This window comes from Primulina huaijiensis, chromosome 15 (assembly GCF_012295235.1).
Source record: "Primulina huaijiensis isolate GDHJ02 chromosome 15, ASM1229523v2, whole genome shotgun sequence".
NCBI classification, from domain to species: domain Eukaryota; kingdom Viridiplantae; phylum Streptophyta; class Magnoliopsida; order Lamiales; family Gesneriaceae; genus Primulina; species Primulina huaijiensis.
In genome coordinates, this window is record NC_133320.1 from 17,518,752 (window position 1) to 17,532,870 (window position 14,119).

General features: G+C 36.0%; 1 protein-coding gene across 3 annotated transcripts; it reads left to right on the forward strand.

The window, feature by feature from the left end:
- Positions 1-2,152: 2,152 nt before the first annotated feature.
- Positions 2,153-9,105, forward strand: LOC140959960 (uncharacterized). Of its 3 annotated transcripts, XM_073418038.1 has the most exons (7): positions 6,315-6,979; positions 7,068-7,322; positions 7,413-7,973; positions 8,038-8,145; positions 8,228-8,296; positions 8,373-8,679; positions 8,967-9,103. In XM_073418038.1, the coding sequence occupies exons 1-3, from the start codon at positions 6,728-6,730 to the stop codon at positions 7,656-7,658; spliced, it is 753 nt and encodes a 250-aa protein (XP_073274139.1). In that variant the 5' UTR covers positions 6,315-6,727; the 3' UTR covers positions 7,659-7,973; positions 8,038-8,145; positions 8,228-8,296; positions 8,373-8,679; positions 8,967-9,103. The 3 variants fall into 3 exon arrangements, with proteins under 3 accessions (XP_073274138.1, XP_073274140.1, XP_073274139.1); XM_073418039.1 differs by having other exon boundaries at positions 6,314-6,979; positions 7,068-7,973; XM_073418037.1 differs by lacking the exons at positions 6,315-6,979; positions 7,068-7,322; positions 7,413-7,973; positions 8,038-8,145; positions 8,228-8,296 and adding exons at positions 2,153-2,228; positions 2,412-3,148 and having other exon boundaries at positions 8,593-8,679; positions 8,967-9,105.
- Positions 9,106-14,119: the final 5,014 nt, after the last annotated feature.

A 14,119-nucleotide genomic window follows, 5' to 3' on the forward strand; every position in this document is an offset into this window, starting at 1 on the left:
GTGTCCATATTTATGACAGTAGTGACAGATGAAATGAAGCTTTCTTTGCTTGAATTTTGAGGTAGACACAGCCTTCTTGACTTGAGACACCTTTGCTAAAGAGCGACTTTTTGACGATGAGGGAGATGAGCTGGACGTATTCAGCTTTTGTTAGAGACCAACTTTGAGCTTTGCACAATCTTCAGAGGTGAGTTTACTGTTGAGGGGTCAGCATTGTCTTCAACACTCTTCACAAATACTGTGGTCTTTGAACTAGAGTTAGACGATTCACCATGTTCATACACACTTTCAACGTATCCAAGACCCATTTTGCTGTCTCTTCCCATAGTTAACATAGAGTCAAGTTTTGATGAGCTTGAGTTGAATTTTGCAAGAGTCTTCGATGCTTTCTCAAGATCATCCTTAACCTTACATAGTTCAAGGTCCTTCCTACTTAGCAAGACTTCAAGACGGGACAAGTTACTCTTTAAATCAGTGTTTTCTTTTGGGAGTATGGAGTTTGTCTCATTCCATTTGAGCCAATCTTCATAAAGTTCTTCTTACATCATCTGTACAATCTCCACTGTAAGCTCTTCTTGGTCAGATCCCTGGTTTTTATCATCTGAATTTTCCAGCGATTTAGCATTAAGACACAGTGACATTGACACAGTGTTGTGTCCTGGTGTTGCAGCACCAGTGGCAACACCAAATGGATTGACCTGCAATTTATACATGTCTCTGTAAATAGCAGAAAGAGAGGTACATTCATCTCCTTCCTTAGAGTCACGATCTTTATCAGTGTCTTCATCACTCAATGTAGCTGCCATGTTCTTATTTTTACGAAGTCTATTGGCACACTCATTTGCATAATAACCAAATCCAGAGCATTCTCGACCACTACAAGAAATTCTACTTTTAACGACACTCAAAAGACAAAGGTTTTATCAAAAAACGTTGTCTTTTTCCTTTAACAACGATTTTAATGAAAACAGTTGTCTTTGTTAATTTTTTTTTGTCAAAGACAACAATTTTTTAAAAACCGTTGTCTTTTATGGGTCAACGACAACGGTTTTAGAAAACTGTTGTCAATGGGCGTGCTATTTGGTTGCAAAGACAATGGTTTTGAAAACCGTTGTCTTTGTGCTGGTTTTTTTATTTATATAAGACAACGGTTGTTGTTAAAACCGTCGTCTTTTATGGGTTACAACAACGGTTTTTATACCGTTGTCTATGAGCGGGTTTTTTAGTAGCTACGACAACGGTTATTAATACCGTTGTCTATGAGCGCGTTTTTATGTAGCTAAGACAACAGTTTTTAAAACCGTTGTCTATTAACATTAGTGAAAGACAACGATTTTTTTAGTAGCTACCACAATGATTTATAAAATCGTTGTCTAATGTACATTTTTAGGACATAAGACAACGGTTTAAAAATACCATTGCCGTATTACTAAAAAAAATAACTTTTAAAACAACACTCTAACTCCTTTAACAACAGTGTTTAAAAAACTATTGTTAAAAAAACCACAATCCCAACTTATTCTCCACACTTGTCGCGCATAACACACATTTTACACCTAGAGAAGTCGCGACACACATGCACACACTCCAAACCCTCTCCCGTCGCCCTCCTTCTTCCCAACCGAATCAAAGCCGACGCCCGTCTTTTTTCTGTCACCGAGGACTGGAGAAGGTAGCCCATGTCTGTTCGACCTTTATTGCAATGGTAATCGATAGTTTTGAGCAAGGCAAGGTCGTGAATCTTAGCCTTATTCTGCGCTCGATTTGTCATCCGTTTGGGTAAGAATTTCACTCGATTATTTGGGTCATTTGAGGTTGTTTGAGATGTATTATATTAGTTTTAAGTAACTGCTGGATCTTGCACTGGATAAGAACAGGGCGAAGAGTGTGAAGGTTTCGTGCGCGTCAGCTGGAGTTGCTTTTGTTGTGATTTCTTATGTTATGAGTTTGCTCTTTATTCGCATTAAGAACCCGGCGTACCTTAGCTTATTACTCCATTATTCTTTACAGTTTTATTATAAGAAAAATTAGCACATTATTTTATTTGTGGTTGTTGCTTGTCATTGAAAGAAAATGATTTGTATTTGAAGCAGAAATGATTAATGTGGTTCTTTTGTGTAATGTAGATTATATGCAGAGCGTGTTTGTGTGAAATGTGAACTACTTCCAGCGCTTGAAGGTGTATGCTGATCTGGGAAGTTCGTAGGAGTCTTACTAGCCTACTTTGGGTAAGGAGTAGCTACATGAATTCAACCATTAAACAACTATATAATATAAATATAAAGTTTAAAACAATTTTTGGTGTTTGTAACCAAATTCTCTTTATGTATACATGTGTGTGTATATATATATATTAAAAAGATAGGCTATCAATAAAAGATTTTTTAATATTATTTAAAATTGTTTTGAAGGGGTTGAGCTCATTGTTAGCTGAGTAGTTGTACCAAGAATGGACAAAGAATGGATGTCAAAAGATAGGCTATCACATGAATTTGATGTTGGAGTAGAGTGTTTCTTGCAGTTTGCGCTAAAAAATGCTATCCATTCTGATGCAATACCTTGTCCATGTGCAAGATGTGGTAATATAAGGAAGAAAAATGATGAAACTATCAGGGAACATTTGTATTGTAATGGTATGGATTTGACATATCATACATGGATATGGCATGGGGAAAGATCTACGAAAGGGAACTCAATGAATGATAATGATCGAGTAGGACAAGATGAACACAAATCATTTAGTGAGGAACCTATAGATATGGTGCATTCTGTATATGAAAGTTATGCTGAGAATCCAAGCCAATTCAATAAGCTACTCGAAGATGCAGATAAACCTTTATATCCTGGATGTGCTAAATTCACAAAGTTATCTGCAGTTGTGAAATTATTTAACTTGAAGGCAAAATATAGTTGGAGTGATAAAAATTTCACTGATCTACTTATTTTGTTTGGAGAAATGCTTCCAGATCACAATGAATTGCCTTCATCTTTGTATGATGCAAAGAAAACTTTATTTGCATTAGGGATGGACTATGTGAAAATTCATGCTTGTCCTAATGATTGTATCTTATACCGGAAGGAGTACGAAGATTTTGCAAATTGCCCTACTTGCGGGACGTCAAGGTGGAAGTTGGGCAACAAATCGAAGGTNAATCCTCATAGTTTGATGAGTTCTGCATATAGTTGTTGGCCTGTTTTAATGATCACATACAATCTTCCACCATGGTTGTGTATGAAGAGAAAATTTGTGATGCTCACTTTGTTGATATCTGGTCCTAGACAACCGGGTAATGATATTGATGTTTACTTAGCACCTCTTATTGACGACTTAAAATGCTTATGGGATAAAGGTGTTGAAGCATATGATGCATATCGAGAAGAAAGTTTCTCTCTTAGAGCTGTCTTACTATGGACAATCAATGATTTTCCTGCATATGGGAACATGTCAGGATGTGTTGTAAAAGGATATCATGCATGTCCTATTTGTGCAGAAGAAACATATTCGACAAGGTTGAAACATTGTAGAAAAATGTCATATACAGGCCATAGAAGGTTTCTACCTTTAAGTCATCCTTATCGAAGACAAAAGAAGGCATTTAATGGGAAGCAAGAATTTAATCTCGAACCAAAACCATGGAGTGACAATGAAATTTTAGAAAGAGTTCAAAGAATTAATTATCATTGTGGAAAATTCAGTGGAAAGCTTCAGTCAAAGAACGATGACGGGATAACATGCTGGAAAAAGAAATCAATATTCTTTGAACTTGAGTATTGGAAAGATCTACATGTTCGACATGTTCTTGATGTGATGCACATTGAAAAAAATGTTTGTGAAAGTCTCATCAGTACTTTACTTGACGTTCCAGGAAAAACAAAGGATGGAGTAGCAGCAAGATTAGATCTTTTGGAAATGACTTTAAAGACTGAATTGGCACCAAGGATAGGAGAGAAGAAAACTTTTTTGCCAGCAGCATGTTACATAATAAGTAAGGATGAGAAAAGAAGTATTTGCAATTCTTTGTCGGGAGTAAAGGTACCTTTAGGTTACTCATCCAATGTTAGAAACCTTGTGTCGATGAAGGATTTGAAACTTGTTGGCCTGGAGTCACACGACTATCACACTTTAATGCAACAATTGCTTCCAGTGGCCATCCGCGGTGTCTTGCCAAAACATGTCAGAGATACTATAACCCGGCTGTGTTTCTTCTTCAATGTGTTGTATAGTAAAGTGATAGACGTCTTAAAGTTGGATGACGTGCAAAGAGAGATTGTGTTGATATTGTGTTCACTTGAAAAGTACTTTCCCCCTTCATTTTTTGATATAATGATTCATTAACTGTTCATCTTGTGCGGGAGGTCAAATTGTGTGGACCGGTTTGGTATAGGCACATGTACCCATTTGAAAGATTCATGAAGATTTTGAAAGGTTATGTGCGCAATCGCAATCGGCCTGAAGGGTGTATAGCCGAATGTTACATTGCTGAAGAAGCTGTCGAATTTTGCTCAGATTATCTATCTAATGTCCACACAATTGGGATACCATCAAGGCATCGAGAAGTAGAACTTACTCAGCCTTTATCGGGAGCAGTTGTGCACTCCACTAGTCATGATGAGCTGCAACAAGCACATCGTTATGTATTGACAAATGATGTTGAGATTGATCCTTATGTCGAGTAAGATCTCCAACCTATCAATTCTTTCATGCACTTTGCATGCATTCTATTGGTTTATCTATTATAAATTACTTCAATAGGGAACACATGGTGGATTTGAAATCAAGATTTCCTCATAAAGCCAAGTCCAAAAAGTTGTTAAAAGATGAGCATAACCGAAGGTTTACTAACTGGTTGCGTGATACTGTAAGTTCCAAAGTACTAGATATTAACATGCATACAACTCTTGGTATCTTACGTAAATCTAAATTTTTGGCATTGTGAAATATAGGTTGCACATTTAGTTGACCATTCGACCCATCAAATATCAGAAAGATTGAAGTGGTTGGCGCGTGGACCTACCAACAAAGTGTTAAAGTATTATAGTTATCTGATTGATGGGGTTTCATATGCTACAAAAGAACGTGATAATATACGAGTTACTCAAAACTCTGGAGTAAGCTTAGTCGCAAAGACAATCCAAGTTGCCAGTGCAAAGGATAAAAACCCAATTGTTTCAGACATGGTTTTTTATGGAGTTATTGAAGAAATATGGGAACTCGATTACCACAAATTTCAAATTCCAATGTTCAAATGTACTTGGGTGGAGAATAATAATGGTATTAAAGTAGATGATCTTGGTTTCACATTGGTAAATATGAGAAGAATTGGATTCAAATCCGACTCTTTTATCTTGGGAAGTCAAGCAAAGTAAGTATTTTACATTGAAGATCCTGAATGGAGTATTGTACTTGCAACTCCTGCTAGAGAGTCATTTGAACACGTTAGTGGTGATGAATTGGAAGACACTTTAATTGACTATCAATCTTTTACCAGAGGGTTACCATCAATGGGTGTTGACGGAGCGTATGACAATGAACCATCATGCCTTCGTGAAGATTGTGATGGGACTTGGGTCTACAATTTTAACCAAAGATATTTTACTTTTGAAGATGTATGTGTAGACAATATTGATATGTATTTTGCTTTTGAATAGGAGTTTGTAGACAATATTGAAGTTATACTTTTATTTATCTTTGTATCTGTTGAATTTCTATTGAAGATGAATTTCTTATCCTATTTTTTGTTGTATATATTGTGTATTTATTTCTATATTGATATGTTTTTTTCACTTTTTTTTTGAACAGGTTAAATCTGGACTCTATGACATCTTTTAGAAAGCTTACAATTGGGTCTCATAATGATGATACAATTCATGAATCGAGCAAGAGATTAGGACATCCTGCATTGATTGGGAAGGGCAAAGAAAAAATTGAATCTACTTCTACAGACAAGAGTTTTGATGGAAAGGAAATGTTGGGATCTACAGACACTGAAACAACAAGAACATCTAGTGGTCCTACACATCTAGATAAGCTTTCTAGGCAGAGGGTTCAGGGAATTCGAAAGAAGGTAAGATTCAATCTACTTGGACAACTAGTAGGAGAAGCTGCTGCTCAAATGCAGAGTTATATTGGTGTGCTTGCTCGAGAAAAAATTAAGATAACTTACAAGACATGGAAGCAAGTTCCAAGTGAAGTGAAAGAATTGATATGGGAATCTGTTAATGTAAGTTCTATTGTTTTTTCACAATTAATATTCATATTGTTTATATCATTGCAATTGATTTTTTTTTTCCAACATTTAACCTATTTGACAAACATCATTTGATTGTTCTTGTATGTAGGCAAGTGAATTGTGTGACGATGATGATATCAACAGAGCTATTATTTGGAAAAAAGGGCGAGTGAATAAAGAATGAGATTTTGATGGCCAGGAGTTGCAAATAACAATAGAAAAGATTGTGAGCAAACTATACATAAAAATCAATTATTTTATTTTAATGAAACCTTTTGAAGTAATTAATATTTTCAAGTAGATGACAGGATGATTACATACAACAAAAGCGTGAGGGGAAACTTCAAATAAAAGAGACACAAAAGTATATTCTGACGAAAACACTCAATTCGGATGAACATGGTGGACGTGTGAGAGCTGTTGGAGGTCACATCACCCCAACATTATATTTCAATGTTGGTAGAAGTTGGAAGACTGAGGATGTTGACAGAGAGCTAATGATTGAGCAAAAGAAAGAGTTGATAGAGGCTAGAAAATTAATTCAAGAGCAAGATACACGCATTCAAAAACTTGAAGCAATTGTCTACAAAAAGGGTGCATGGGACAGTGAGATTGATGACAAAGGAAGTTGCTCGGTAAAATTGCATCAAGTGAATGAAAATGAAATGAAAATCGACAAGTTTTTCCCCAGTTATGAAGATTTGAATGATGTCGAAATGAAAGTTGTGGAAAAATCTGTTGCTTTACAGGTATATAATTTGTTGTGGTTATATAGTACTTAATATTTTTTAACTAAAGAGTTAGTACAATTCATTGACATAACTATTTGTCTTGTAGGGGAAACCAGTTATTTTGACATTGGATTCTAGCACAGACATTGTTGAATATGGAACAGTTGTTGAGGTAAATGGAGCTAATAACTTGCTTCATGGTGTTCCATTACCTCAAAATTGCATGCGTGTAACCATTGATGAAGCAATGCAAAAATCAGCACTTTTGCCAATTTCGATTCCCAATGAATGTGAAAATGTTGGTGATGCTGTAGGAACACATGTGGCTTGGCCAAATCATTTGATAATGCTACGACAAGAGGTACACGTATGCTTATTTTTCAAAGTAAATGTCTGTCAAATTCTCCAGTATTGCACCTATCTAACATGTTTACAATACAATTATCAAAAGCGTCAAAGGAACAAAACTGTCAGTGTCGAAAGAAACCAGACTTTGTCAACAAATGTGCCAAGAGCAGTGCGCATGGTGTATTGTTATTGTAAGAGAGCCCTTGAAAATGGAAGGAAATTAGCATTTCTTTTAGATCATGAAGTATTTGCAAATGATTATGAAGTTAACTTGCACTTTGAGGACATCAGTCCTTTGTATCACTTGGAGCCAATTTCAGGAAATTGTGTAGTTGTCTACATTTGGTAAGTCTTCGATTAACTTAAAGTTTGTTTGTTCTTTTCTTATATTATTATATAAGATGCATATTATTTGTTAGTTTAGTATGTAGTGTAGTTTTGATTTTCTTTTACTTGAAATGACATGCATCTTTATCAAAAGATGGTGAAAGAAAACAAGATTGACAAATTTAGATTCGTTAATCCACACAGCATCCCATATTTGCAACAAAATGCACATGACAAAACAGGTAAAACTGAAAGGTTGAACAAGAGGGCGTTCTTTAGCGGATAGGCTAAGTGGTGCAGCAATGAATCAATTGGTTTTGGTTCCAAGTTGTTCTGGGTAAGTAAGATCCTAATATAATTTCAATTGTTTTTTTTAGTACACTTATTATGTTCATGTGTAGTTTTCATTGGACTCTCACTGTCATCGAGCCTTATAAGGAGATTGTTTATTTGGTGGATTCTCTAAGTCATCGCATTCGTGATGAGGATTGGAAATATGTTGTGGAAATGTGAGTTCATATTCCATTTTAATGATGTATTTCATTTAATGAAAAAACACTCATATATCAACTATGTTCAATGTTAATGAAGGGCGTTGACATTGTTTAACTCAACAAGGGAAGGAAAGGAAGAAAGCGTGTACAATGGGAAGTCATAAAGGTATGTGTATTTCTCATTCAAGCTAATTTTTTAATGTGTAAATTTGTCATTAACAATTTTACATTTTTTAACATAGGCTCCTAAGCAACCGGATGCGAAACAATGTAGTTATTACGTGATGAGATTCATGAGACAGATTACTGAAGAAGTTGCAACTTTTGAGGGGGATTCACTACGATCGATAGCAATATTATCTTGCTTATATAAAATAATTACAAGTTATGTAGCTACTTATCATTTTGAAAATTCATTAAGTTATGTTTTTTTACTAATATACTTTTTGCGTGTGTTCATAGTTCACAAAAACGGAGTATTCTATGGAAGAAATTGATGAGGTGTGCACCGAGCTGGCCGAATGCATACAGGATCATATTCATGAATAGGTAGGACATGTGATTTTTTTTGTTGCACGTTTGTTGGTTCATGACATGTGGATATCTTCATTGCTTTCGGGATATGTTGAAAAGAATGTGATAATTATAGGTGGTAGGTGTGATGTATGGTCTGGCTGTGTAGGTGATAGGTGTGGTGTATGGTCGTATTTAAATTTATTTCGAATATATATTGTTGTTGTGTGTTTTTAAATTTTCTGGTATGTCCTACTTGTGGGGAGGTTATGCCGAAATTTTTCTAGGCCTTCATTAAAATTATGTGGTTTTTATTTTCACAGGCACTGTAATGATGTTTTGGAAGATGCACCGACAGAGAAATTCATTCCAACAAGCCACAGAAGATATTTTGGAGTTGATATGTGCAAGTCTTGGTTGTAGGGTATTTTTATTTTTGTGAAGTTGACTAAGTTTGTGGAATATGGTTACATACTTTTTTTAATTGTTGGTTTGGTAGATTACGAACAAGTCTATGAATGATATATTTCTGTTGTAATCCATGCATGTAGTTCTTGATCAAGTATATATGTTGATGTTTGAATTGATTTTATATAAGGGTTAATTGATATATATGTTACAGCCAATTTTTTTAATTAATTAATTAATTTATTGTTTAAATAGAATATATATAAGACAACAGTTTTAAAATGATGTAAATCAAATCCAAAGACAACAGATTTAAAATGTTGTAAAACTGTTGTATATTGCAGCGAAAGACATCGGTTTAAAAACATTGACTAACTGTTGTCGAATGCGATAAAAGACAACAGTTAAAAACCATTATCGTTGCTATACGACAACGGTTTTTAAGAGCTACGACAATGTTTTATCACCGTTGTCTTTATACCTCTACGACAACGGTTTATCACCGTTGTCTTTGAGCGCGCCTTTTAACCACAGGGCCTTTAACAACGGTTTTACAAGACCTACAACAACGATTTTTCACCATTGTTTTTATACGTCTACGACAACGGTTTTCACCGTTGTCTTTGTGCACACCGTTTAACCACAGGGCCTTTAACAACGATTTCACAAAACCTATGACAACGGTTTTTCACCGTTGTCTTTGTCCTTTTACGACAACGGTTTTCCACCGTTGTCGTTGAGCGCACCCTTTAACCACAGGGACTTTAACAACGGTTTTACAAAACCTACCACAACGGATTTTCACCGTTGTCTTTGGCCTTTTTTTTTGTAGTGGACATTGGACTGAATCAAGTTTCTTTGTTTCTGGTCGGCCTGATGAATCATTTCTAGATCGGAAATTTCTTCCTTGAGTCGATGCAGTTATTTTATTCCTTTCAAAAGCAACAAACTGTGGTCTTAATGTTGATATAGTTTTCTTCTTATCTCTCATCCTTTTCAGGTAGTCGCCGAAATTCTTTGTTATTAAGGAGATTGATTCCTCACAAAGATCAGAATCATGTGCCTCTTGAATTAGGCTATTCATTGAATCATCAGTGGTTTGTAAGGCAACAGCTTTCCCAGTATTTCTTCTCTGTAGGTCTAGATTCATCTCAAATGTTCTGAGAGAGCTAATTAGGTCTTTCAGATTGAGTGTAGAGTTGTCCTTGGATTCGTCAATGGCACAAATTTTTATATTGAAGCGTTCAAGGAGTGATCTTGGGACTTTGCTAACCAGTCTTTCGTTTGACATTGGATCACCGAGACTAAAGGCCTAATTAGCAATATCGCGCAATCTACGATCATATTTGAAACGTCTACTAATTTTAAAAGTGCGGAAATTTATTATTATTTTTTTTAAGCTCCCATTTTCGAAATAACATTTAAACGTTTCGCACATGCATGCGATCTATAGAAAATATAACATTTAAAAATAATCGTAAATATTTGACAGCAAAATCGTGCAGTTTAAAATAGCCATAAACAAATAAAAATCTTAAAATCATCAACGTGTAAAAATGTTTATCTCCTTTCAATCTCATAAATCATAATGCGGAAAAACGTGTGGTCCTCGGGTCATGTCACTGCACCAGGTCTGCATACTTAGAGTTCGGCACCTCCAGTCCTCTCATCATTAAGCTCACCTGCATCACACACGCCTAGTGAGTCTAAAGACTCAACATACCTGCACCGTTAATAGCAAATACATATACATAGCATACAACAGTGAAAAATATCATACTTAACATACCTTTCATGAACTTTAAAAATGTAACATAGACGTGTCGTGTAAAATCATGACGTGTTAAAACAGCTCATCGTTAATCATCATTCATCATTCATCGTTTATCATTTATCGTTCATCATTCATCGTTCATCATTCATCATTCATCATTCATCATTCATCATAGGTGAATTCAGTTCATTAGAGGTGACTATCGTACATCATCATCATTTACGATGGATTCATCATACATAGAACCGCGGTACCCGGCGGCTGTCGGACATCAGTGACAGGATCACCCATCCACTGTGCCTAGGCCTCATCATCGGCATTTACATATACGTCTTAAACATTTACATATACTTCGATAGCCACTGCTAATTCCCATCATTCAAAACATTACTATTTTCATCACTTATAAAAATCGTGCACCAATGCAGTTTTTCTTTAAATTCAAGCATGCAACGTATATTTTCTTAAAATCTTAAAAATCGTGAATCATGATGCATGAACATTTAAAATATCATAAATTTGTGCTCAGGGCGCTGCAAGGACCAATATTTCACCCCGGGTGCAAAATGATCATTTTGCCCCTGGAAACAAAAAAATTATCGTTTCACCCTTGGACCTCTAAAATTGACCCGAAGCTTACCAAACTCCTTAAAATGTCCCAAAACATTTTACAAGTATTCATAGACGTAAACCCGAGCCAAAATCAGAACTTAACCGATTCGTTTTAAAACTTGAATCGGGGTCCAGGTTTTAATCCGAATCGACTCGAAACATAACCAAAACTTTCCCAACTTTTTACCATGCCTTAAAAACACCGTAAATCTCCTAAACATAATCACCAGACCCAAGATCTCGCTGCTGAAAATTCCAGAAAGTACTCAAAATTCTCGGCCCTTCTTTGTTTTGCATCCTATTGACCTCAACTTCCCAAAACTCACGTCACTAGCTTAATCCCGACATACCAGCCATGAACCAGCCTACCAAGGACCTACACCAGACCCTAAGGAGCCTATTAGAACCGAGCCACCAGCCCCATGCAGTCTACAACACAGCACCGAACGAAATCTCTCAAAACCTCTCTACCCGAGTTTCCCTCCTCGTGTGCGTGTGGCCGATGGTTCAGGTGGTTCCAACGGTGGCTTGGCCTTCCTGGGCCGTGACTCAGACCCACCAGGGTCTGGTCCAGGCCTCGGTTCAACCTCTGCTCCGCCTATACCACTCCACACACGAGCCACAACCCCACGCGAGCCCAACCCGATTCTCCGATCTATCCACTCCCAGCAATCACAATCGGTGTTGCTCCCTCAAACCCATACTGACACCATTCTCAGCCCCTTAGCATCACCTCACAGCAACCCCTTGCACAGATTACCGAAGATGTGAGTGACAAACAAAAGAATACACGGACACTTTCGTAAACCATGCATACCCACGCCTGGATCGGAAGTTTCACACACAGATAAACATATAAAAGCATGTATATAACGTGTATGATGCATAAAAGATGATACAATGCGTGCCTGAAGAACTTATGATGCACTAACGCTCGAAGGGACCGAGGTGGAGGAGCAGCTTGAGTTCGAAGAAATGAATGCACCGAATCCTTTGGCTGCTGCAATTCACGAAGAGGGTTGCTGATTGGAGGGGTGGGCGACTGGTACACTCTTAGGTTTAGGATAAAATGGTGTTTAAGAGTTAATTATATAGATAATGCTAGGTTAATGAGCCACAATTTTATTTTAAAGGTTTTTAAGAGAGTTTTAAGCCCAAAAAGTCTAAAAGTGGGCCCATTAAATCCAAACGCACTCCCGAAAAATATTTCGTGTTGAAAAGATTTTGAAAATATTAGCCAAAACCTTAAAACGTCTTCCGATTCGATAAAATTTACGTACCGTAAAATTTAAAGATCCTGCAGGTAAAAGTACCCAAAAATTCCCATTTTTGAAAAATACACTTAAAAATGCTTTAACTTAATTTATAAAAATAAATCCTCTAATAAAATAATTTTCCTGAAAATTCTCCGGTCTCTGATCTTCGTTCGAATGTGAAATGCAATTTAAAAATCTTTAATGCATGAACCTTTAAAATTTCATGAAATAAATCATATCATGCAATAATTACCCAAAAAATGCATAAAAATAGTTAAACACATAATTAATGAAATAAACATGCATTTAATGCTTTAAAACAGTTTAATAAAATACCAAGAAAATTTAATAACTTACATGCATGTGGTTTACGTGAACCTTCAAATTTTCGGAACGTTACAATCTTCCACAATAGTCTCGTTTTCCTCCATCCTTAAGCTTTCAAATTTGAAGGTCAACATCCTGAGTTTGGTTCTGCGAACACTTTCGGAACCTTCGCAGTGCTTTTGAAGTATATCTCAGGCTTTTTTGGCAGAGATACAGTTGGTGATAAGGCTGAACATGTTGACATCCACATAGTTGAATATAGCATTGAGTGCCTTTGAGTTAAAGTTCGAGGTTTGGACTTCATCATTTGACCATAAGCTCTCAGGTTTAACTCTGCTATCCCCATCATTATCAACTGTTTTCGGAGGTGACCACCCATCTAAGACTCGTTTCCAAGCTCTTTCTTCGATAGATTTAATATACATTCTCATCTTGACTTTCCAGAGAGCATAGTTTGATCCATCCAAGATCGGTGATCTAAAAACAGTACTAGAAGATAACTGATCCATCAACTTTTGTGTAATTTCCTGTAAGCAAAAACAGCAGATAAACAGAATCAATCACTTAGTGTTTCAAGTGTTGGCTCTGATACCACTTGAAAGAATTGTTGCGCATAGATTTATAGGAAATAAATATTTAAAACTAGTATATCAGAATTTGGTGTTGTGCTCGGTGTTGTCAACACTAGCACACAACACGGTAACAGAAATTAGTTATTTACGCACAAATATAACTTTAATAAATAAACACTATATTTAAATCATGTACAAGTACGAATACTTGTGCGATGTCTCATGACAAAAATTAACTAGAAACTTATGTAATTTGTTTACACCAAAATAATGCTAGTGAGTATAACGAATCGAAATTCCTTGACAATCTCCAAGGAATTAAAATGCATCAAAAACTAAAACCAATACTAAACACTAAATGCATAAAAATAACATATTGCTAAAAACATGAAAACGAATCCACTCTTCGATCAACACTCTGCGTCAGTGTTGTTCTTGAGTGTCGTTAACACCAATCAGCAACACAGTCACGAGGTAGACAAAACAATCAAGCTCCTTATGCAAATCTTCAATACTGAATATTCTTC

Coding starts and splice junctions, on each gene's coding strand:
- LOC140959960 (XM_073418039.1), top strand. CDS start 6,728: ATGATTGAGCAAAAGAAAGAGTTGATAGAGGCTAGAAAATTAATTCAA. Junction 6,980..7,067: donor AAAAATCTGTTGCTTTACAG/GTATATAATTTG, acceptor TTTGTCTTGTAG/GGGAAACCAGTTATTTTGAC.